The sequence below is a fragment of the Maylandia zebra genome, linkage group LG7 (assembly GCF_041146795.1).
Source record: "Maylandia zebra isolate NMK-2024a linkage group LG7, Mzebra_GT3a, whole genome shotgun sequence".
NCBI classification, from domain to species: Eukaryota; Metazoa; Chordata; class Actinopteri; order Cichliformes; family Cichlidae; genus Maylandia; species Maylandia zebra.
The window spans coordinates 14724077-14750875 of NC_135173.1; the positions used below are offsets into that span (position 1 = coordinate 14724077).

Below are 26799 nucleotides of genomic sequence, written 5' to 3' on the forward strand. Positions count from 1 at the left end.
CACAGAGAGCGCCTGGAAAAACAGTGCCCCACGGGCTACTTTTATTAACCCAGCTAGTGTTCCCAGCCTTTAACCCTGTTCCTAAAGTCTTCGTCATATCGAGTCTGGAACCTTTACCAGTTTGAGCGTAGCTCTGTAGGCACTGGAGACTCTCCCCTGTCTCCTGACTGTGAGAAAATTAGCAAAGAGCTTTTCACAAGCACAGTTAATTGAGAACGATACTGTTGCACAAGATCGGGTTTTAGCGCTACACTCCTGGCACTTTCTGTCTCATGCAGAAGCTCCGTCGGCTGCTCTTGCTGTTTGTCTTTTCTCTCTCTACCTCTCTGTCATAACACGCACAAGCCCGCTGAATGATGGCCCTGCGAGATTCACAGGGGAGGATATTTGACTCAGGATTTTCCGATAATAGGATTTGAAGCATGCTTGCAACAGATAGTGGTTTTGTGGTGAAGGAAAGGAATACGTGATCCTGCTTCTGTATGTAAATACAGCAGTCGTTTATGACAGCAGTGTTAAACTGTATTCCTGTCGCTGCTATTAAGATGATTTCATTATTTTTTTTATGGTTTGAACAGCAAACCAAGCCGGAATTGACTTGTTTGAGTTTGGACTCCTTCATGAAGAAAGGAGAAGTTTCACAGAACAACCTGGACTTGTAAGCATTAAAAAAAAAAGAAATCCTCCATCAGCTTGACACAGTAGGAGAACATAATGAAAGACATAGAAAATCAAGGGGGCTTTCTGAAATCCAGCATGGAATCTGAGTCTCCTCGGTTTTTTTGTTTTTGTTTTTGCTAGGGTTGCCTGTTTGAAGGGCCCGTAAGTCACAAATCCCCTTAAAACCCCCTGGAGTCACTGAGGATGTATCAGGCCCCTGGATCTGTTCTATGCAGGGCTGGTGACGGGCTCTAGTCCGGAGCCAGCCAGGGGGAAGAGGACAGCTACTGTGAGGGCGCCCGGAGAGCCGGGAGTCACTCAGCCACAGAAACCCTGTGTTTGTGTATGGAGCGCAGTGCTCTTATCTCCCGCCTGTACTGACGCCACACTCTTCCTGTTTCAAATCTTTACTGCTGATTTTCTCTTCACTCTTGCCTCAGCCCCAGCCAGTCCTGTTGTTTTTTGGTGTTCTTGTTCTTTTCAGTGGAGATTAGATAGAGCTGCTCTGGCGACATAAGAGACAGAAGCATAGCTGGTTTGGATGTGAGCTAATATTTTGTGCTTATCACGAAATAATAGCCTGTTCGGGGCTTTTAAAGAATGTCCTAATTGTGCTTAATCCTAAAATGTCTGTGATTAAATTACATGTTAAAATTTGAACCAAAAAAAAGTGTGTGTTCTGCTTTAGAGATGCCTGCTCCGTTGCATAAGACTCCACAGTGGAAAAAAGAAGTCTTAGAAAACAAGTTACATGCAATTTCCTGCTTTTTTCTGAAGGTGCTTGAAGTGAAGTTGTAACAATGACACAAATGCAACCGACATACAGTAAAACCTCCAGATTATGGGTTTATTGTACAGGTGCAAATGGATTTCAGTACAACATCAGCAATTCCACTGACTAAGAAATTATTTTCTCAACCCGTTAAAACTGACATAAACTCTTCTATGGTAACTATTTCTATAAATCCAGGAACAAGGGACGGCATATTTAAAATCTTTTTACTAGTTCTGTTCTGACTCTTCGGACATATATTTGTGAAATATTGTGAGAATAAAGGCCCTCAATACCAGTTATGATTTTTACACAAGCATGTGCAGAGATAAGAAAATCAGAGATCCATCTGTCCACGCCATTTCTAAAACCTATAATCCAATATCAGTACACAGAGACTCAGCATTAATAATTAAAATAATCCATTTGTTTTTAAACAACCAATCAATTTCTTAAAGGCTTTTTTATAATTTTAGTCATGAACCTGCTGTTTACTTATTTTGACTCCTTAAGAACGGTCTGTGGTGTATCACATTCGAGGGGTTAAACATCTTCAGTTTGACTCTGTTATTTTTGGAAATGGTAATAAATGTTAATTACAGTTTTCTGTTACACTGTAAACCTGTTTTACACACCTGACTAAAACACATAAAGTTGGTCTCGATTCATCATGAAAAATCTCCCCAGCATATATAATAAAAGGCAATTATAATGGATAGTTTAGTCCATAATATTTACACAAATCACTTTTGGGGGGTTGTGTCAGGAAAGGCATCCAGAGTGAAAAATCTGCCAAATCAAACATGTGGAGCTACCCGCTGTGGTGACCTCTTGTGAGTAAGGGAGCAGCAACTCCAAGTAGCCAAGTTTACTTTGTAATATTAGCACTCACCTTTAAACAGACCTGTTCAGAATCTGATTTGTTAATTGATCCCTTCTTATTTTTTGCCTCTTTTAAATGCATACCTTATAAACAGCTATGGTAAAGCTTAATATATGCTTCTTTGGTTTGGTGCATCAACACAAAACCAAGATGGTTTGTGATACGGTCTTGGTTTTGTGGTTCTTCTCTTTCAATGTAGTATTAGCTGCCATGTTTCATTGTTAGTGCTGTAATTAGTTACTTTCAATACAGACAATTCTCAGACAAATTGCATAATTTTAGGGGTTTACAGGACACAGCAGAGTAGAAAAACGAAAGTGAATGCGAACAGAAACATGCACACGCACATACACAAATACATGACTGGAATAAAGGATTTTATGTGTTTTAGGCCACTTTACATCTCACATTACAGCTCCTCTCAGGTTTTGAGTGTTGTGCTAAACCTGAAGTCTTGTGCAAATTATGTAGCTATCAGTGACCTATAAATTAAAACCAGTCTGAGAAAATTGTGAATGATCTCTGGACTTAAATAATAAAAATTGTTTAGTTGACACTTACTGCATCCTCTAAGAGGAGATCTGAAAAGTATGCAGGATGCAGCTGACAGTTCTGGCTGTATACATGTATGAGTTATATAGTGTCCATTAGTGAATGTGCACCTTGGGTATAAACCAGGCTGGCATGCTACACGTGTTAGTTTCACAAACTGAAAATTGTATTGATACAATTAATGTTTGCAGTTGGCAATGTTACCTTACCTAACAGAAGTGTAAGCTGGATAAATAAATAATAAACTTGACAATTAAAACTGTAATTTAGACTTAAGCTGGTAAAAAAAAAAATACTACTTAATAAAAGTGGTTAAAGATGTTCTTATTATAATCCTGGATATTTGACAGGAAGGCAAAAGTCTCTTTGGTGGAGCCACAAAACATGTTCATATCCTGGAAAAACACTGGTATGTGGAGCAACCTCTTGCTTGGTGTGACTCTTTAAACTAAAACATTGTATACATTAAGAAAATATATTTTAAATCCATGCATTACACAAAAAATGATATTGCACAAATTGTGCACAAACTGGTTTAGTAAGTGTGGGAAGTGTCTATTTTTCATCTCCTGCTTTACAAAATCAAAAACAGCCATCTAAAATACATAAACACTGAAAGAGGTGCCTAACAGTCCTCTGCTTGGTATTTTCAAGCGTCACTACCAGTCTTCCTCTCCCTTGTCTGGCCTACCCGGCTGCCTGGATGGCTGATTCTGATGGCGCCAAGCACTCTGCAACTCTGCCGTAATCAGGAACAGTGAGGGGCAGTCTCTATCACAGAGAGTTTCTTTCCCTTTCCTTTGTTTTCCACAGATTTCCTTCCTCGTTTTCTTAGATATTCTCTCCCCCTGATGTAAGTCCAAACAGAGGCCTATTTAGAAAGTAAACAGATGAATGAGGGGAGGTTCTGAGCCTGGCGTCCGTGGAGTCAGGCACTGAGTGGAGACGTCTCGCTCCACCCGCCCTGTGCTGACACAGCCTGTAAATATACAGCATGACAAATGGCATGGCTCTGCAGCAGTCCCCCGACCAATCTCTGGCAAGCAGGCCTGATGCCGGAGAGGCTAGCCGACAGGCCGTGTCTGATTCACTGTCACAAGAGACACATTGTTTATAGGACAGAGAGACACTGTAACACAAATACTAATACCCCTAGAGTGGGTGACACATTGGGAAATCCCTTGGTTTGTGGCTCCAGCATTGGCCTCAAGGAGAACATTGCAAGGAGAAGTTTGTTGCTTCTCCTTGCTGAAAAGTGTCTTACACTGCGTGTCCTGCCTTGCATGTATATCCTGATGATAATGCACCATGCCTAATTTTTTGCCCTGGCCTTTTCGCCTTGCTCTAGTTACACCAGCTTGGCTTCCGATCCTTGGCTTTCCACAAAATATTCCTTTGCCCGACTGTTACTGGAAACATATATTTTCACCATAGCAAATTTATTTTCATGCTTCTCTCAAAGGACATCCTCTCAGGGAATATTCATCTTGGGAGAGTTCAAACAACAGTTTTTCTTCCTGTTTGTCTCAGTTTTTTGCAAAAACACTGGCTATCATGCATATCCTAGCTCCGTGATAACTCAATAACTAAGTAAAAGGCCACACATAGAGATGTTGATGGATTTGATGGATCATTGTGGAGGAAAAGTTTAGAGAAAGGAATTTCTTTGGGGGTGTGTGGGGGGTGCAGGGGGTGGAGGCCCATGGAGGGAAAAGGCTCTGTTTGACCTCTAAGGATAGACCTGCAAACTGAAACGACCACCCTATTTCCGGCCATACTCTCTACCAGGATTTCCTTCCCATGTCTAGGCCCAAATCTACTGAAGCACCAGGGACATGGGCCACAGTGGGCCACCTATTGTGAGCTGGCTCACTAGCTGAGGTCACACGGGGAGCCTGTGAGCGCCAGACTGGCAGGCGATCCATGGTTTCCTCCAAGATAGGAGATCAAGTAAATCAGAGTTAGGAGCCGTTACCCTTTAAGAGTCCTAATGACCACTGCTCCTTCCCCCCACCACACGGCTATGTCTGCGATGTGGAGCATTATGAGGATGGTATTTTGTGCTATCATCCATTTTTCATCGACTGGCTCTCCTTTCAGCAAACATGATATCATCCTGGTATCATGGCTAACTTAATGCAGCCAGTATTAGTGTTGTGTTATGTAGCATTAGCATATAGACTGGAGCTCCATTAGTCATGCCCTGGACTTTTGCCCCACATGGATACTGTGTTACCTCTTAAGAGGATCCATTTTTCACAGGCTGCCGTGGGCTATAAAGACAAGAGACAAACCAATTGATTTTAATTCGTTGGCAGCGTCAGGGGAGCCTGTTTGAATGGACACATGGAGATTCATCTCCCTAAGCACTAGTGATGACAAGACTATAATGACAACTATCTGATCGAGACCGATTTGCTGTTGCTCGAACAACAGAAACATCTTTGATGTTGTGCAAGTTGTTGAGCATTACACCTACTAGGACACCTTTAAAAACCCACCTGACATTTATTATTCTCATTTGCACATTGTAGCCATCTCCTTATACAGGGAGTGCAGAATTATTAGGCAAATGAGTATTTTGTCCACATCATCCTCTTCATGCATGTTGTCTTACTCCAAGCTGTATAGGCTTGAAAGCCTACTACCAATTAAGCATATTAGGTGATGTGCAACTCTGTAATGAGAAGGGGTGTGGTCTAATGACATCAACACCCTATATCAGGTGTGCATAATTATTAGGCAACGTCCTTTCCTTTGGCAAAATGGGTCAAAAGAAGGACTTGACAGGCTCAGAAAAGTCAAAAATAGTGAGATATCTTGCAGAGGGATGCAGCAGTCTCAAAATTGCAAAGCTTCTGACGCGTGATCATCGAACAATCAAGCGTTTCATTCAAAATAGTCAACAGGGTCGCAAGAAGCGTGTGGAAAAACCAAGGCGCAAAATAACTGCCCATGAACTGAGAAAAGTCAAGCGTGCAGCTGCCAAGATGCCACTTGCCACCAGTTTGGCCATATTTCAGAGCTGCAACATCACTGGAGTGCCCAAAAGCGCAATGTGTGCAATACTCAGAGACATGGCCAAGGTAAGAAAGGCTGAAAGACGACCACCACTGAACTAGACACACAAGCTGAAACGTCAAGACTGGGCCAAGAAATATCTCAAGACTGGTTTTTCTAAGGTTTTATGGACTGATGAAATGAGAGTGAGTCTTGATGGGCCAGATGGATGGGCCCGTGGCTGGATTGGTAAAGGGCAGAGAGCTCCAGTCCGACTCAGACGCCAGCAAGGTGGAGGTGGAGTACTGGTTTGGGCTGGTATCATCAAAGATGAGCTTGTGGGGCCTTTTCGGGTTGAGGATGGAGTCAAGCTCAACTCCCAGTCCTACTGCCAGTTTCTGGAAGACACCTTCTTCAAGCAGTGGTACAGGAAGAAGTCTGCATCCTTCAAGAAAAACATGATTTTCATGCAGGACAATTCTCCATCACACGCGTCCAAGTACTCCACAGCGTGGCTGGCAAGAAAGGGTATAAAAGAAGAAAAACTAATGACATGGCCACCTTGTTCACCTGATCTGAACCCCATTGAGAACCTGTGGTCCATCATCAAATGTGAGATTTACAAGGAGGGAAAACAGTACACCTCTCTGAACAGTGTCTTGGAGGCTGTGGTTGCTGCTGCACGCAATGTTGATGGTGAACAGATCAAAACACTGACAGAATCCATGGATGGCAGGCTTTTGAGTGTCCTTGCAAAGAAAGGTGGCTATATTGGTCACTGATTTGTTTTTGTTTTGTTTTTGAATGTCAGAAATGTATATTTGTGAATGTGGAGATGTTATATTGGTTTCACTGGTAAAAAATAAATGATTGAAATGGGTATATATTTGTTTTTTGTTAAGTTGCCTAATAATTATGCACAGTAATAGTCACCTGCACACACAGATATCCCCCTAAAATAGCTAAAACTAAAAACAAACTAAAAACTACTTCCAAAAACATTCAGCTTTGATATTAATGAGTTTTTTGGGTTCATTGAGAACATGGTTGTTGTTCAATAATAAAATTATTCCTCAAAAATACAACTTGCCTAATAATTCTGCACTCCCTGTAGATCCGTGCCACTGATCAGCACAAACTACAGAGTCACCCTCAGATCTGCAGATCTAAATTTCTTAAGATGGATAATCTCAAATATTTGATCACAACAACTTATTTGACTTACAGACTGCATCATATGCTGAGCAGATTCCTCATACTCTTAAAAATCAATTGTCATGGTTCAGTCAGGGTAACAAAAAGGAATTTGCCTTTCTTCCAAGTAACCACTTAAGAGCAAGCGTGCTGGAACTCAGGTGTCACTCACTGAACCCATTAAGTCCAGATTCCAGTGGTGTGCTATTACCAAACAAACTATCCTTGTTGCATAATTACATGCATTTCATTGCACTCGTTTGAAAATGTGATCAAAATCTGCGCAGTGCATCATCACTTACAAGAATTTTAGCCTTATTTACCACAGGATTTGTGCATGTATGATGTTACCTGACTGTCAGCGACAGGTGCAAAGACTAGAGATGGACCGATCCGATATTACGTATCGGTATCGGTCCGATACTGACCTAAATTACTGGATCGGATATCGGAGAAAAATAAAAAATGTAATCCGATCTATTAAATATCACGAAAGCACCTCACAAAACTTGCAACACGCTGTAACTCACCTCAGAACGTTAGCACGTCGGAGCAGTATGCATCACGTGATAGAGCGGCTGTGGCATGCGGGACCTGTCGGTGGTCTGGATAGCATTTGGAGCTTCGCTAGCAACCCGGCATTTCATCTCCGACAAAGTTATCCCGAGAGAAGTAAAGCAAGTGTGTAAGTCCATCTCTGAATGTTTGTAAAGCATTCCTGCGTTAAGCTTAACAAGCGACTGCCTCTCCTGCTGCTACTTCAATCATGAAACTGCTTAACGATCAGCTGATCGGCTTTTCTGTCGCGAGTCCGTGTCTCTAGTTTGCTTTTGGCCCACTTTGCACCAGAAAGAGGAAACCAGCGGCTGAACAACAGCAGCACGTTTAAGCTTGATCAGCTGTTGTTAGAATGTATTTAATATTACTTTCTACTCCAGGATCTTTTTCTACGTAGCTGACGCTGGTAACTGTGCAGGGGCGGATCTAGCAAAGTTTAGCCAGGGGGGCCGATAGGGCAATAACAGGGAAAAGGGGGCACAAAGACATACTTTTCTTTCTTATTCTCATTTAAAATGTCTAGCTTTTAATAAATAATTATCTGACACCCAAAGTTTTAATTTGATGTAAAATGAATAGAAGTCAATTACTGTATACAGACTTAATAAACTAATCCGTAAGGCCAGCAATGTTGTGGGGATGGAGCTGGACTCCCTCAAGGTGGTGTCGGAGAGGCGGATGCTGTCCAAGATAAAGACAATGTTGGATAACACCTCCCACCCACTCCATGACATGTTGGTCAGTCACAGGAGCACGTTCAGTGAGAGACTGAGATTACCGAAAAGCACCACTGAACGACACAGGAAATCATTCCTGCCTGTGGCCATCTCCCTGTACAACGCATCCACTTAACACACTGTTTGCTGCTACAACTACACATGTTTCTTTTCCAACTATTTATTTATGAGTGACTTATGTATGTATGTATGTATATATATGTATATATTGTACTATTCTTAGTTAGTGTATTGTCTGTCTTGTCTTAATGTTGGTTTAAAATGGAGCACTGTAACAAAAAATAATTTCCCCCAGGGATCAATAAAGTATTCTGATTCTGATTCTGATATAGTAACTATTAAGTCTAATATATATATACCCTAGTAAGCTATAGTACTTTTTCCTTTGGGAAGGTACCATCTGTGCAGTCTGGAATTTTGTTGAAGAAAGATGTTGAATCTATTTAATATTTCTTGAAAAATAATTGATTTCTGTGCATTTTTTTTTCACACTGCATCAAATTAAGGTTGATTACGTCGATTAAGCATCATGAGGTGGAGCGTGAGGGGTGGTTCCCTATTTTTTATTTATTTATTTTTGTTGTTGCTGGGAGTTGGAACCCTATTAGTTAGGTTGCTTAATATTTATGCTAAGTACTCTTTAAAATACCAGAATAGGGAGGATGGTGTAGGTTTAAGTTTATTAGATTGATCAGTATTGCTGAACTATGAAATATTTTTTTTTTTGCATACAGGTATAACAGAATAGCTTTAGTGTAGTTGTTGTTTTAAACTTGAGTATGAACTTATACAAAATGCAGCAAGATATTTAAAAAACAGTTTTTTTGATTAAAAAACACCATATCGGATTCATATCGGTATCGGCAGATATCCAAATTTATGATATCGGTATCGGTATCGGTATCGGACATAAAAAAGTGGTATCGTGCCATCTCTAGCAAAGACCAAGTTTCTGATCAAGCTGTACAGATGGCATCTTTCTTTGTAATCTTGAAGAATGATTTTGAACTCAAAAATCCAGGCTAACTTCCTCTGTTGTGTACATTTCATCAAATGAGACAGAGTTTAGGTATAAATCTTTTCTCTTTCATCAGAGGACCACAGCTGAAAGAATGAATTCCATATGTTATGTTGCTGGATTTAATATGTTGGAATAAGTCCTCAGTATAATCTTAGTAAATCTACAGAGTTACTCATTTGTTATGGAACATTAAATATAACTTATCTGTAATGTGTAGCTGAGCTCTCGGTAAGTCAGGATTTTTACATTTTTGTTGCTATTCATTGTACTTCTCCTCAGGCTTAAAGGAGTCAAAAAATGTTCACTGACCTCCTCTCTCCCTGCTTTACTCTGACACCTGCACAGGTTCAACAAAGATACAACAGAGGCACTTTACTTTTACAATCCCAGTCCCAAAAGTATTACAACACTATGTAATGATTTTCCCAGAAACCCATAGTTTAAGTAGATCACACAAAACATGTCTAATATTAAAATGAAAAAATGCATAATTTTAATAGAAAATATTAGCAATGGGTGCTGTATGCAATTTAGTATTGTCTTGCTGAAATATGCAAAGCCTCCGGTCAAAAAGTCGTCATCTGACTGGGAGCATATGCTGCACTAAAACCTGTATATACTTTTCAGCATTGATAGTGTCTTTCCAGATTTGTAAGCTGCCAATTTTATGGCACTAATGCACCCCCATACGACCAAAGATGCAGGCTTTTGAACTCAGTGCTGATAACAAGTTGGATCTGTAGTTCAGAGGGGGCACCCTCCATGTTTTCCAAAGATAATTTTAAATTTGTAATCATCTGAACACAGAACAGTTTTCCACTTTGTCTCATTCCATTTGAAATGACAGCATCATGTCTGTTTTTAATGCAGTGCTCTCTAAAGGCCAAATGATCAAGCACATCCAGTACTGATGTTCAGCCTTGTCACTTGCGCACAGAGATTTCTCTAGATTCTCTGAATCTTTTAATAAAATACTGTAGATGAGAGATTCAAAGTCTTTGCAATTATATCTTAATAATTTGTAGACGTAGGTTTTTTTTTTGCACATTCATGAATGTCTGTCAATCTTAACTTTTGATAAACTCTGTCTCCAAGATGCTCTTTTTATACCCAGTCATGTTACCGGACTGTTGCCAGCGGTATCTTTTTACCACTTTACTATTAAATATGTTGCACATATGTTGCTGAGATCTATTTCAACATGAACATACATATTTGTGTGCATTTAATATGTTTCCATGTTCTGAATAAAATATTGGTTCAATCTTGATGAGGTCAGGACACAATCGGTGGCCTTTCTGCGTAAAACCGGAGCTTTCCGTCCAAACAAGTAAATCCTGAATGTGATTTTACAGGGAGACTGTGAGTCGGAGTAACGGATGGATTGAGCAGAAAGAGTGCCCTCTGTGCACCAGCAGGAAAAGACAGGGTCACAGAGTTGACCGCTGTACCAGCAGGCCTTAAATCAAACTATCTCTGGGTAAAGAGAGACAATACAAGCTTCCTAAAAAAAACTTTGTCTCTTTAATATTGCCTGTTTTTCTTTAACAAGCCCACCAAACTTCAGTTCCATGTGGATAACCTAATGCCTTTGGAACTGTGAAGATATAAGGCCAAGGTTTTCCAATTAAGTCTACATGGTATGCTAGTCCTCCGACCACCCTCGGAGAGACAGAGCAGGCCTTACACTGTTTCATGATAGTGAAATGGTTATAATCATTATCAGCTCTGTGGTAGTGAGTGGCTCCCACTCTGTACAGGCGGCTCCGTGTCTGACCTGTCTGTGGTGTGACAAGGCTCTACTCAGAGGGTAGGGGTCAGGCAGTGTCTGCCGCCTCCGCTGAATATCTGCATGCCATTAACAGCAATGGCTCTGATGACATGTTCTTCCTGAACTGGCCCTGTCTGAGCTCCTTTGCTTCAGCTGGAGATGCCCATGGCCCATGGTCTTGAGGCACTTGTCTATTTTGGGAGGTCATTTGGAGCCGGACACTTTGTCTCCCCAAAGCAGCCTGTCTCCTGATACTGCTATCAACTGCCGGCTTTTAACAGGGAGTCACGGCAATTTACTAGAGTGACGCCATGCGAGGCAGTTATCAGGACCCCGGCACGAGATTAGCGGGTTGGTCTTCTAATGAGCATCCTTGAACAGGGAAATGGAGGGGGAACACAATAATAACACTATTATCCATGGTCCTGACAGAACAGGAAATACTATGTAAAGTGCACAATCTAGAAGAAAATGTCATTCATTTGTCAAGTTCAAAGATGAACAGGGGCCTTTGGGATTCAAACAACTTTCCTCACAGTCTGTGAACTACCACAGAAGAACTTGCAGTACGTTTCAGATTCAGGGAATAGTTCTTTATAATTCTGTAAAGACCTGGACTGAATGTATTTGAAATATGCGGACATTTGCATTTATGAAACTCAATTAATCGATCAGTATATTTAAAAAACAAATTAAACTCAATTATTAGGTGTGAACGGAAAACATTTTTTGAGCTTTCCAGATCTTGTTTGTGTGTGTGTGTGTGTCATCGTGGACTGAATGAATTATCTTTCTGCGTTAGCCTTATGATAGAGTGGCGTCCCTTGCAGGGTGTACCCCGCCTCTCGCCCAGATTGATGTGATCGGCTCAAACACCCCAGCGACCCCAAGCTGGATAAGGAAAATGGATGGATGGTTTGAGCAAAACACAGATATGATATAATGGTTTTGTTACATTCTTTGATTAAATTAATGACAGTAATCAACAAACTACATTGCGAAAAAACGGCAGCTGTTCCCTCCCACATCTGGGGTTCTCTGAGTTTTCCACATAGATCTGAAGTAAATGACTCAACTCACTAAACTAGTCTCTGCCGTTCAGTGTGGCAGCTGAAGTTTAAACTGGACTTTGTGGCCTGCCCAGCCCTTTTCTGGTTAAAAATAATAAAATGTGTCTGTAGCCGGGTGATGTCATACTTGGCATAATGTTTTATCATGGATTTTAGAAGGGTTAGATTTACCAGCATTCGGGAAACATTAAAAAGTACAGTGGTTCGCACTAACTGCCTGTGCTCTCTGTAGTGTTTCCCATCTCACCCCCTCCCGACTTCATGCTGTAAACTCCTACTGTTGGTGTGCAGCACTGAAAAGAGATAAAAGAAAACCTTAAAGAGAATATAAACTCAAACCATTAAACAGTGCATTTAGCAGGACTGGAGTTTGTTGTTCTAGAAGCAGTGCGCTTACTTTTTTCATGTTTAAACATGGAATACTGAATTATAAGTAAGGTGGACAGAGACCATTTGCATGTGAATGCTATGCTAGTGTGAGTTTATGATTTCTTCCTGAAGTGTGAAAATCCACTTACTGCCAGTAGTTTTTGGCTCGAATCCTCATCCTGTGGAACAGTGTTTTCATTTTTACGCTGCTCGTATGGATGGCCACGGGCAGTCTGGTGCAAAATTTATGAAGAAACATTTAAATGTTTCAAATTAGCCGAGTGCAAATATGCAGATAACTATGCGTCTGTAGTAGTTTAATTTTGTAATTGCAGTCAACTTATACTGTAGGCAAACTATAGAAACATATTAAAAATACATGGCATCTTTTTTTTTTTCTTTTTTTTTTTTAGATACATGGCATCAGTTATGCTTTAATACATTTCAATGAGTGTGCTGTTAAGTGTGGGCTTGATGGAGGCAGTTTGCAACAGGAAAGTCCCCTGTGGATTGCTTGGGGCCCTGGGGCAAGATGGCGCCCACACAAGAAAACCTGTGGTACCATGTGGATATGACAGTCAATAATTATGTTGCATGTTGATGTTTAAAAAAGTGCAATCAAACAGAGAAGGGGAAGAAGAGAGGGGGTGTGTTGAGCCATGAAAGGCTACAGCTTCAACACCAAAGGGCTTGTTACCTTTGCTCTGAAAGAAGCTTTTTATTACCAACCGTGAGGAATCTGGCATTTAAAAGAAAATCTCACTAGAAGATTTAATCTGGTGTGTAAAATGTGGTCTTTCTGCGCAGAAATCATTAGAAAAGAGTAATAAAAATGAAAGATCTCACTGTCAAAAATATTCTTCATGTTTGTCTCCTGCGTGTTTTAAAGATCTGCTGGATTTTTCCTTTTGGTTTCCTTTAAATGAGGTAACTATCCACACCATACATATTATTTTATGTCTGTTCCATGACTATTAAGACCACGCCAAAAAGAAGATACTCCCAACTCGCAACTTCCTGGCTGTAAACAGCTGAAGCCTTTGTTTATTTATTTTATTTTTGATAGTGCATGTGTATGTGTGTGTTTGTGTGTGGGCAGGGATGACGGAGTTGTGCGCCGATCATGTTTTATGGTTGTACTCTTTTCCCAGACTTTAAGTTTGGGTTTGTAGCCTTTGAGGTGTGGATTAGTTTGACTGTTGAGTCAGGCCCATGCGAGGGCCCGGAAGGTCAACCCGGAGAGAGGCCCACGTAAGCAGGCTCCAGTGCTGCTGAATGGGCCGATAATGGCCTGGATCAGAAGGAATGTGTTCATGGAGCCTTGCTACTGACAGCCGGACCCTGGGGACAAGAATTACTGAGACTGATACAAAAAGAAGATGACAAAAACAAAACCTCCGGCACTGTCTCCCCGGACTCCTTGTCTCCACTACAGCTAAATGAATCAAATTGCCTCAAATTAAAGATTTAACTATACTTCTTTGCCCTCGGCTGTTTTGTTTTTTCTCCCTCCAGTTTCATGAAACAAAAGCACTTTTCAAGGCATTGCTGAATTAAAAAAAACAGACTCTAGGTAAGCTTTGTGATGTTTGGAACTGTTTACCTGATTTTTGTGCAAAGAAATGGTTGTATAACTTGGATAATTATATGAGGAAAGGGGAACAAAATCTTTGTGTGTTTTAAAAATGCAGCCTTGTTCTGTAACAAATAGGCAAAAGAATTACGTATGTATAAGCTCATAACCCACCAGTTTTTCTGGTTTCTATGTACAATATGAAGCAAGATAGCTATTTTTTCACTGTACCTTTCCTAACTGTCTTCAATTCTTGTAAATTATGATGGTGTTGCAATCACGGCCATGATCCCTAACTGCTGTTTGTCAGGATTCACCCTTTTTTTTTCATTTTTCTGTAATGATTTACATCCATAAATATTTTCTACTTGTGACCTTCTTTCTGAAGGAAGATTTACTATTTATTTCAATGATGACTTAAAATCAATACATACAAATTATAGATCACACTCACGTGCATAAAAAAACATAAACACATTATTTTAATTAGAATCTGTAGTTTTACTGTCCATTTATTCTGACACAGTGTCATACATGCCTTGCTACTGACATTTGAAATAACATGAAAGATATTTAAATATTCAGTTGACAGTTTCCTGTGCTAAACTGGTTTTGAGCACCATATTTGATTATGTCACATTATTATTGCGATTTTTCCCATTTCAGGTAAACTGTGTTGCAGTAAGATCCACCTAATGTTGTCAGGCAGTCTAACACTGGTGTATTCTCCAAAGCATACATTAACACCTTTCATCAATTAAGAAACCACTGAGCTGAGCTCACCTTCAAGTAAAACTGCAAATGAATCAGGCCCATATTTGAAACAACTCTCCAACCACATCAAGGAGATACTCTGTGTGGTTGTTATAAAGCTTCTTAAGCATCACCTGAATTATCAGTGACATATGGAGTCATTGTGAGCATGCTTCAGTTGACAAATTTGTCTTGCATCAGATGCATCACTTGTATAATCTGTCTTTCTGCCGTGTATAATATGAGTCACGTGCCCACTTTGTCTGAAATGCAGTCAGAGTTGAGCTGGTGTGACCACTGCAGTATTACCCAGGGGTCTCCAGGGGTGCATGGGACTGGGCCTTCACAGGGAGAGGGGAAGGCCAGGGGACAGGCCTGTGTGAACAGCTGTGCCCTGTTTTAGATCCTCGTACTCAGTTACCTCTTACTCTTTGAAGAAGTCTTCCCTTACACGCTTTCACACATGCAGCATGCATTAGTGGAGCAGGGCTCAGACACAACTGCACAATGAAAAGTTCAAATGCCAGAACTTTGATTTCTCAATTAAAGTAAGGTCCATGTTTGCTTGGGGTTTTTTGTTGTTGTTTTGTTTGTTTGTTTTGTAGCTTTAAAATAGCACTTTAAATAATCTGTTGTTTCAATAAAAATCAATGAATAAGACGTATTGCCTGTGAATGTTTAAAAACGTGAAAAGCCACAGGTTGTTTCAGGCAGCATGTATCATATAGTCATTGTTCTACTGTAGCACATTGCCATTATAAGAGGACATGCATATTGCAACAAGTCCTATTTTTAACAGCTGTTGTCTTGACATTTCTGTGTCTATTGTTGAAACCTTGAAATAATCAAATGCACAACAAAAGTCACTTAAAAGAAAAAACATCCGCTCTGCCTGATAATCACAGTTTCCCATGTAGGAACCTCTTACAGTCCATCATGGAGCTGTAAATACCATTTTTGCATTGGCCTACTCTTGTTGGGTTGCCTTTACCGGTCACATTGGCATGATATGTGCTGCTATGAGTTTTTTCATTCTTAATACATGTTTAAGAAGAACTTCTCTTCGTTCCTTTTGAAATTAAATATGTCCTCCATACCTGAAATGAATTAAGTGTGCAGTTTGCAAACTGATTTTATTGGCATTGAAGTGTAAAACTACAAAGTTCAGGGGCATTTCAACCGACCAGTGTTTAAACAGATGGGCAGTCTAATTTATTAATGAAGAGTCACTGTTGGTAGCTTCAGATGTCTGCCATTGATCCAAAATTATCCATTGACAAATGCATGATGATACTCAATGACTGCAAGAGTAAATGTTGGTACATAAATAGAATAAAATAACAGCATTGATATATAATACTTGAATAAAACAGATTGTCAAGTTTTGAATTTATTAGTGGCATTTCTTATTCCAGAAGTGTTCACTGTCGTCTTTGGTGAACAAAGTGAACAATTGTTTGAAAAAATGCATGACGTCATATAAACATATCATTCAAATATACAAAAAACTGAAATCCACAAACTGGTTGCTTTGGTACGCATTTTTTTAACACAAATACAAAAAAAATATTTCAGCGTGAAAATCCAACCTCTGCCTTGATGATATCCTAGTGTCCTGTTGATTTAAAGATATTCACACAGGTTCATTAGCTAACTCGCTGTAACAGTGACCGAGTCAAGACCCTCTCCCAGGGTCACTGGATCATCGGTATGTAACTTACGCTGTACCAAATTTAAAGCATCTAATATGTCTGCATGCTCCTGATGCTTTCAGAGGTTTGCTTCACATGAATCTGTTCCAGCAGCGAGCATGGCAGAGCAGACAGCCTCACTGACTTATGAGCCAGCTGGGTTTTCTTTTGTCTTGATTGAAAATTGCATGATTCAAATGAAGCAGTACTCTGTAATAACAGTTTTCTTTCCCTTGTCTGACATGTGATTGAGTTACAAAAGGGAATGCATTTGCAACAGGTGCCTCTAACACAGTGCAGGCATGAGGGCCTCCACGTCTACCCTCAGTAACCTCCCTCTGCCCCAAAGCCCTGATCCTGCCAGGGAAATCTGATTCCAGTTCAGACACCGGCACAGTATGCTGCTGCAGCCAAAGCTTGGAGTCTCCACTGGAGCAACCTGGAGAGGTTCAGAGGTGTTCAAGTGAAAGCTGCATGTGTTTATTATGAAGTTTTTTAAAAAGTCAATGTGTCCATAGTTCCTGTTATAATACTGAAATAAAGAAACCCTTTATATAAGAGATACAGTTTTATATTTAAAGCCTTAGATTACATATGTTCCATTCAAACATAAGTAAGATAGTTATCAGGTTAAAGTACACTTAATATGAGTTAAAAATTTGAAAAGTCTTATTTAACATTTTAGCACAATACCGATGGTTGACTTGAGCATGGTATAATTTCATTTTACTGACAAGTTTAATATTGGGTTTAACTTTAGTTACTAAGCTTTCTATTGCCAACCAGCAGTTTTTACTACTAAACTTTTAAGTCTTTAATTATGTTGTTTTTTTTTATTCTCACAAAGCCAAATCAAAGTAATAACTCACTTAAATTAAACTTGTGCCAGTAATTGATGACGGATGGTTAAGGGCGATTAGGGAATACTGGGTATATTAGTGTAACATTATGTCTGACTTCAGTCAAAATGGGTATTAGGGTAAGTAGTTGGTACAACTCTACATTGAAACAGGAAATCCATGTCATTTGCAGCCTGTCTTGACAAGACAAGAAACTTGAGATTAGGAGGTGCCAGAACCGCGGAGAGGTCAGTGCGTAAGGGTTCACCTGTTGTGTCTCCAGCCAATGTGAAGGCCACTGCCTCTACACGTGTCATTTCTGTTTACTAAAACAAGCTGCTATAGGAGCTTTGCAAGTTCTAAAAAGCAGTAAGGGTTTTCTAAAATAACTACGAAAACATATTAGTGCGTGTTGCTTCACTAGTACATAAAAAGCAGGGGTTTCTGAAACTGACATCCAAGCACCCACAGTATGGTATTGCAGTCCCATTTCCCCAACTGATACCAGTGTAGAGTTCAAATGCTTAGTTAAAATATTGCAAAAGTGTTGCTATACTGTTTAGGAATTACACCATTTTACACAGTTTCAGAAGACCGTCAAAAGTAGCTGGACAATTTACCTACAAGCAGTTTCATAGACAGGTGAGGCCTGCACCCTCATTCTATGACACATTAAGCAGATAAAAAGATCTGCAGTTGATTCCAAGTGCTGAAACTGGATTTGGTAGCTTTTCACTGAAATTCTCAATATGAGGCCCAAAGAGATGCCAATGCAAGATAATGAACCCTGAAAACTGAAATAAGATTATCAGCGACTCAGAAAAAACTCTAGGAGTATCCAAATCAACAAGGTGGGTAAGGTATTCAAAAGAAAGTATGCAGTGCCCATCTCGGCTACACCGAAACCCTGTTGCTGTGTCCATGTTCTTGATTAAGGAAAACAACTTCATAACATCTAACACATCTAAGGTGAGAACACTCTTGAGGAGGTGAGAGTATCACTGTCAAAGTCTACAATCAAGAAACAACTTCATAAATGGATATCCAGAGTTTTTACACCAAGGTGTAAACCACTGGTTACACTAAAGATCAAGAAGACTGGGTCAGAAAGTCAGAAAACAACCCAAACCATACTGCAAATGCAACCCAAGAGTTTCTTGAGGCAAAGAAATGGGATACTCTTCAATGGCCAATTCAGTCACCTGGTCTTTGTCATTTACTGGGGACAAAACTGAATGCATAAAGACCCACAATCAAGTCCTGGCAGAGCATCTCAAGACATGACACACAGTGTTTGGTGAGGTCCGTGGGTTCTAGACTTCAGGCATACTTAAAGACCAAAAATATCCTAAAGTTGTGTTGATCTGAACACAACGCAGCCAGAAAACCAGCTACATGGCCCTGAGCCCAATATAATGTGTAATTTCTATATGTAATAATGTTTCTAACTTAACACAATTCTTACATATTTAAATACTTAAACTACTAGTTTAAATTTGGAGCGTTTTGGTGCTTTGAATCAAAGCTAAAACTTCATCATGTGTGAATTTACTGTGATCAGCACTGCATTTATTCCCACCCAGCAAGGCAATGCATGTGATGTCATCACAAAACTGCAGAAAAACTGTATTTTCAGTAAGAAAAAATTCCTAATGAGGTCAATGGGTCAAAGATTAGATCTAATGCAAAATCGTCCTATCTGTCATCCTATGTAAATGCAATTGCAGGCTTTCCATGTTCTTGTAGTTTTATTATTTACTCATGTCTGTTTAGGTGAGGACAGACTGAAAGATGAGTGTCAGCATCATTATTTTTGTCTTATTTCTTTTATGCTATGTTGATGCTTTGTCTTCACTCTTCATAATCTCATAAACTTTATTAGATTATTGTCTAAAAATTTCTAGTTAAATTCCATGTTTGTGGCTCAATAAAAAAAAATGAAGTAGAAAACAAAATAAACAATGAAAATAATCAGACTTTTCAGCGGAGAAATAAAAAGCACATATTGGTGCATATGAGTTTCTCAATTGTTTGTTTTTGCTTTCTGTAAAAACTTTACATACTAAGTGCAGTGGGTGTGAATAAGTTTTTGTAACTTTAACTTAAAAAGAGAGATGGGTGTTTCGCCTTTAAGAGTTAAGAAACTTGAAACCTTGTTTGCGCAACAATCAGTGCAGCTCAGCCGCCAAAGTGTCTAGACTAGCACATGATGGTAGTCAGCCAATGGCTCCACCGCTCTCCTCGGGGGCCCCGTGTATGTGTGTGTGTGAGTGTGTGTGTGAGGAAGAGAGAGGAGGGGGGCAGAAAGAAAAAGAGCGAGAAACGGAGAAAGAACGGGATCTGGGCTGCAGTTTGGTTTAGATCTGAGCAGAGAAGCAGGAGCTCTACTCAGCCCCGGATCGATCGGCTTCGTAAAGCTCATTTCAGCACGCATGGACGTTTTGTTTGGATTTTAAAAAGAGAAGAAGTGCACTGACATCTCGAGAAGAGGGCAAGGATCCTGACTTTGCGCTGCATTTTCTTTGGATTAAAACGCATCGAAGTACCTCATGCTCTACGTGCCGGTGTAGAAAGTAGAACTGGGGTCGCTAAAAGTCGGGAACTGTTTGAGGCAGCGAGTTGTCGTCTTGCTTTGGAGGCTGTTGGCTTTGGATTATATTATAGAGTATATCACTATATGTTTTCATGTGTTCAGATTATTTTTTTATTTGCTTGTAAGAAAAAAAAGGCTGTAAACAGTCCATTCCACAGCGATCCAGGAGAATAAGTCACAGTTTCATAGCTTGTTTATTTACAGTATAATCGGCTGAATTCATGCCTTTTGATCGGAATGCTGCAGTGCATTTGTTGCTCGGTTTTGCTGTTGTAGATGCAACAAAATCTCCTTAATTCTAATGTTGCGGTTTTGCCACCAATGCTCGTCACTTGGCTGTGCATGCACTGCACGGCATTTCACCGTCATTAATGTTTTGCAACGACCGGAGAAGTGTCTTTAATATTAGGATATCCGTACAAGAGTAATAATAAAAAAATCCTTATAGATTTTCAAGTTGTCGTATGTTCAGGACGAAACGCTCAGGTCTTGTGCGGCGACTGTGGAGAAGCCGTTTGATCCCAGATAAAGAAGGAGAAGATGGAATTGGCAAATCTGGTGAGGGCTGTAGGGACGATCTGTTCAGCTACAACCCAGAGAAAATTCCCAAAACGGAGTTCAGACCGATGACCCCTAGCGGGTCTCTTGTCTTGGACATAGGGGGTGTGTGCCCCGTGGAGAGCAGCGACTTGAGGGTCACATCGGACCAGGATGGGGGTGCCGCGTGTGCCCAGGAGCAGGGCAGCCCCCGCTCGCTACAGGACAGCGAATGCAGGACGGTGACGTGCTGCTTATTTAAAGACCAGGACCACTCCGAGCTTAGGGGTGCAGAGACGGCTCAGGGCACCAGGGGTCCGGGGTCGTGTCACTTCGGGCTGAGGAACCTTGGACCAGGAGAGAGCGACTCTCCGGAGGCGCAGGAGGCGATGCCACGCACGGTATTAGAGCAAGAACTGAAATCAGCCACATACGCTCTTTTAAAACGGCTCAAGGAAAAAGCGCTGGATACCTTACTAGAAGCGGTGGAGTCCAGAGGAGGGATGCCGAGCGACTGTGTTATGGTTTCACGGACAGAGCTGAGATTCGGCGGCCATGTGGCATCCCCTCAGCTGCTTGTGTGTAAACTGTACCGCTGGTCTGACCTCCAGCACTCTGCCCAGCTCAAACCGCTCTATGAGTGTAGGAGCTTTGGGGCCCCGGACAGTCCAACAGTATGCTGCAACCCCTATCACTACAGTCGACTCTGTGGGCCAGGTAAAAGAGTCTGCCACACAAACTGCATGCATGTTGTACCACAAAGGCCTGCAATAGCTTAAATGACAACAAAGCACTAAGCATTTGGGCATCTGCACTTGTTTTGCATGAAAACGTTCCTCAAAGTTGTCTCTGTATTTTCACTTTGACACACCTTTACTGCACAATATTGCGTCTTTTCTTTAATTGCAACAATTTCATTTAACTTTCAAACATTTTCCATTTGATTTAAAGGCAGATCGTGTTAGAGTTACAAGCAGAAACCAGCATTATTTAGGGGTGGGCATTAAAGGGCCTTGGAAATTTTTCTGTCACACTGCCTTATTTGTCCTGTTGTTTGGCTTGGTTTCATACCCTGTGATAGAGAAAGGTTGGCCATTTGATTAAACAGTTAATGACTACCAAAGCCATCTTTACTGCAAGGTGAGCAATAATAATAAGTGCGAGCAAAGGGACATGCACGAAGATTTGACGAAGCATAAATGTGGGGCAGATTACTTAGATGATACCTTGGGTAATTTTATTATATTTGTGCAGAGCGTGTGTTGAAAACACGCCAGGATCTGCACAAATTTTTCAGCGGTTTATTGTGCCTGTCAGTTTTGACCCAGAATGTCAAATTTGAACAGCTCTGTTGTTGCAGAGCTCACTTCAGTGGCCTGTGACATCAAGTTTCCAATAAAGGGGAGTTTGTTTGTTTGTTCCACTGTCCATGTATACAGTACTGTGTGTACTGTGTAGTGTGTCTGAGCAAGTCGGTGCCTTCAGAGTGACTGCCAGTACCTCTGTTTTGACTTTTTGTGTATGACATGTATGTGGCTGTTTAGAGTTACTCAGAGGTACAGCCTCGCTGCTGTATGTCACTTTAAGTGGCGTGTGCTGGAGATTAAGCTTTATTTCCACAATCAATCAGCTATCTATGGCAGAACCTCCCTGACCTCTATTAAACGCATTAGATTTTGGCAGTGGACGGGGTCTACGATTTGAAAAACCTTAAACGCAGGGCCACTCGACCCCGCTGACCCAGTGACAACGCCTGGTATCATGTGTAAAGATGCAAGCGTTAGTATTTCTGTCCCTTCACTGGCACAGGAGGAGGATTTTCCATAACATCCATGTTTACTAGAGCCAGCTGGCTGTGACAAGCACTTCAAAGTCACAAGTTTAACAATATCAGAATTCATATTGAGCAAATGGGGGAAACTGATGTGGATTTTGGCTCTGGTTTCCTAACACGCTGTCCAAATCAATCAGAACCAATATATGTAACCTCAAGTTTGCTGACAAACCTTACTGTTTATTGGTTTGAAAAAGATCAGTTTGATAGACAAGAGTGTGATATTTGTTCCATCTGCTGAACAGTGAGCCTGTGCTGTGGGATTTTTCTTCTTTCTTATTTTTTTGCCCCCACTGAAACTACCAAGATGAATTATAAGAAGAGGGAAAGAGGCACGTACCCCAAATTGGGACTAAGGCTTGTAGTAGACATAGCTCACATGCGCTCATGCGTGGCCCAATAGAGCTGGTATTTCTTTCACACTATTCACAAGGGGTGGGGGGGGGCTTTGAATCAAGACCTTAATCACCGGGTTTTGACAGTGTTTGTAGACGGGAATGTAAAAAACAGGGTTTTTACAGGAATGAAACTCAGTAAAACAAACAGGTTTTAGTGTAAAAGAAGTCAGCCCTTTTGTAAAAACTAAGCTAAAAACATAACTGTAGCTCAGCCTACTTAAGATTTATCTAAAACTATAATACTGTTCAAAGTTTTACACACGGGATTTTAAGGAATAAAACTTTATAAAATGTGAAGCAGTGAGCTGAGATTGAAGTGGACAAAAAACTTTTCCCTTTTATTTCGCCAGGCATTATACTTTTCGAATGAGATCAGTTTCAAGTTGCGCTTTAAAAGCCCTTTTGTCCTGAGGAGGTCCCCTCATGCTATTTAGGTGAAGGAGTGGTGATAATATACAGTTTGCATACTACTGGCGCCAGACTGACTAGCTGTGTATCTGAGTGACTGAGTTCAGATCCTGGCAATTACTGCCGCCACTCTTAAAGGACCCACTGCTATTATGCTTTTCTCCTTCCCATTTTCCCTGTAGGCGAGGTCACTGTGTGCTCGCAAAGTTTTCTTTCCTTTGTGCTTTCCTTCTTCTTGTGCAAGTTACTTTCTTCGTTTCACCTTTTTATTGGAAAAAGAAAAAGTCAAGGCGTTGAACAGAATTAAGTTAAAAAGAGATTTACTCGTATTTATTAAAACACTAACTAAAAGTTAGGGTTAGTCTGTGGTCATATTAAAGACTGCTCAGCTTTAATAATATCTCCTCAAGTAACAGAGACAAATGAAGGGAGTGTTTCGCATTGGTTTATTAGCTTTTTAACTAGCGTTTGAAGAAAATGAATTTATTTTGTAGCGCAGACACAGAGCTGTAAGAGTCAAGGTGCAATCTGCCGTTTCCTCTGAAATGTTGTGTGTTGAAGCTTCTCTTGTGGCTTGACTTGAGCTGTGTATGTGAGCTATGTTTCTTGCTTTTACTGAAAACAAAAAGCGCAGCATGACTTCACACAGAATATAACGTCTGGATAGATCTTTGATACTAGAACATTATCTAAATACTAGATCATTATATGTGTATGCCTGTGTAAAGTATAGTCTATGCAAAACCTTACAGTTACCGGCCTCTAAACATTTTCACCAGCGTCAGAGGTTTTCACCCCCTAAAACATCTTTCTTACATCAAATTAGTGCTTAAAATACAAATGCTGTGTCGCAAATGTTAGATCTTCTGAAACCTAGCTCCACAAATCCATATTTTCTCACGACTGACTTAACCTTATGTTTTACCTTCCTTTTTTTTCCCTTTATAAGGTTATTGACATTACTGTTTTGTGTTACAGAGTCACCCCCACCTCCTTATTCAAGGCTTTCCCCTAATGAAGAACACAAGCCACTGGGTGAGTGACAAACACAGTTGAACTCTGTTGCGCCTCAGTTCCTCATCTTCATCTGAATCCTGCTATTAGCACTTGCACTTTCTCTGTTTGGGAGTGCTGAAGAATCGTTATGACTGATGTCTAATGATTTTTGTATTAATAAAAATAATACGAATTAAAGACCATCGGAGCCTGTAAATTGGAAATAGCACGGTCAGTCGCTGTTTTAACAGGAAGAAGCACAAATAGAGTAATGCGGAGAATTGTAATGGCTGTAACAGGGCACCATGACTGGCAATTTACATGGTAGCTTTGAGATGAGACCTGTGCCAGCTTGTGGCATAATGTCAGCATACCAGCTAGAGCCAGGCAGATAGAGGTGTGGCCGGCCCATATAATTCAACCCTGCTCAGTGTGTATTTGCATGGGTTGTTTTGTTTGTTTTTTTTTATTGATGATCAAGAATTGCTTCAAATTCCTTTGAATGAGTTGATTGAATTGAATGATATAATCGCATTGGCCTTATTTATTACGGTCATGTCAAAATGATTCAACCCATCTCTAATATTGCTGTTTTTGAATCACTTAACAAATCTTTAACGCCACTGAATTGGTTCAAAATGCAGTTAATCTTTTGGTAATTCAATTTTAACGCGCTCATAGTGTTTCATTAGCAGACACAAATATATCTATGTAGGTGCTTTAGCTCTCTTCCCTGCGAAGAGAAAGAATAAATTATTTCATTTTATTAAAGCAAGCAGTGGTTTAACAGAAGACTAACCTGGGGCTGTACGATGTTCGGTGTATGAAGGGCAACACATAGAAAATACAACATGGAGATGAGTCCCTCACTCAGTGCAGTGGACTTCCAAGGAATTAAAGCTTGAGTGTTTTTTAAGTGTCTTTAAGTTTAAATCTGATTTGCAGTTTTAAATTTCATTTATAATACTGCATTCAGTGTCATAAGACCCTACGCCACGGCCTAACACAGAAATAACTATGTGTCATGGTGATGCAGGCCCCGTAGTAGTAATGCGCCATGTAAACACAGTGTATTGATTAGCACATGGTTAATAACTGTTACACAAAGTGTACTAGGCTGTAATTGTATCCAGCTCACAATACTAATGCAACAGCTAGTACTCTTCCAGTGTTTACATGTGCTGTTTCGCCATTTTCACAGCTCGGACAAACTGTGTATAAACTTGATCAGTTTTAATGTCTTCTCTCTTACCTTCATTTCAGTTAAAGTAATTGTTGTTAAATATTTATTATCTCTGAGTGGCAGAACAGTGCAGACATACCAGCACACGAGTACAAATGCAAACAATGACATCGCCCACTGTGTCTTAGACTCCACGCTGGCCTATAAATCAAGCTTTGTGCGGGATTTAAAGAAAGCGGTGGCAGCATGAAAAACAAATATTAGTGAGCTGGAAGCATTTGCACATGAGATGCAGGATAAAATTCATAAAGAGAGTTGTCAGGAGATTGTGAGACTACCTTTAATGCTTATTGGAGGGCACAAAGGCCAAAGGATAATGTTACTAATCACTGACTTTGGGGTCTGACTAATTTCGGTCCTGAGCTTTTTACTGTTAATCTCAGCGCTCTCCTCAAAATCAGTCAAATATGCTGTAATACAGAGAAACTGACTGTCTACAAATGCAGGTTTTCTGCTGTTGTATTAGCTTATTAGCTAATTATGAACAAGATTTAAAAAGAAAGACTTCTCAGAATTCTTTTTTGTATTACTAAATGAATGTTTGAGCAATGCTGTTTGCAGCTGTACTGTATGTACTACTCAGAGACTACACCACTGAGTGTCTCTGGCTGATGATAAGTAAGAATATGGATTACTTGCCTGCGTTGTTAGTAGATCAGGGGTTGATTTCTGCCTTATTCCCCACAGATCTGTCAGACTCCACATTGTCTTACACTGAAACCGAGGCAGCCAGCTCACCAAACATCACACCAGGAGAATTTTCAGGTACGTGTTTTTGTTTTACCTACAGTGGACAAATGAGCAGTTTTGACATGTTTTTTTTTTTTTTACCAGTTTCCCAAATTGATTAGTAGAGTTAAAATGCATGAAGTGCCAGTGTGTAAATACTGGTGTGATGTTAAATACGGTTGCTGATTATGGGTGGTCAGAAGTTGTCTGGATGTTTGTGCATACATGGATTTAGGTTGTGATTTCAGCTATATTTCCTTCCTGACTTACTTCTTAATATATGTGTGAACTGCTGTTTGAAGTAGTGGCACATCAGCTCTCACTAGCACTTATTACTCTGATTGATTCTAACACTTTCTGTTAGATGAAGTGATCCGTGTGGTAAAGATCAATTATAAATAGATTAGGCACTTTGCTTTCTTCCCCGAACTATATTTGAAATTGGTAGTTTGAGTAATAAAGATCATCATTTAGTTGTAAACAAGAGCGTCTTTCATGCTGATGCGTTTGCCTGTGGTTGCCCATGTTTTTTGCACAGTTGTCTGCATCTGAATATATGAAGCTAAATGCATACACTTGCATTGGTAAACTGTAATATTTCCACTGTAATAAATCAGG

At 40.3% G+C, this 26799-nt stretch overlaps 1 protein-coding gene and 1 long non-coding RNA gene across 2 annotated transcripts in view; both read left to right on the forward strand.

Moving 5' to 3' along the window:
- Positions 1-1261, forward strand: part of LOC105940944 (uncharacterized) — a 38037-nt gene extending 36776 nt beyond the window's left edge. The window contains exons 3-4 of the long non-coding RNA XR_001167602.2: positions 579-658; positions 802-1261. This is a non-coding gene — a long non-coding RNA (uncharacterized LOC105940944). The remainder of the gene's footprint in view (positions 1-578; positions 659-801) is intronic.
- Positions 1262-19699: 18438 nt separating this feature from the next.
- smad6b (SMAD family member 6b) overlaps positions 19700-26799 on the forward strand; it is a 31416-nt gene continuing 24316 nt past the window's right edge. Inside the window, exons 1-3 of the mRNA XM_004553067.5 lie at positions 19700-21290; positions 24192-24248; positions 26140-26217. Coding sequence (XP_004553124.2) covers positions 20501-21290; positions 24192-24248; positions 26140-26217 — 925 coding nt within the window. The 5' untranslated portion in view covers positions 19700-20500. The remainder of the gene's footprint in view (positions 21291-24191; positions 24249-26139; positions 26218-26799) is intronic.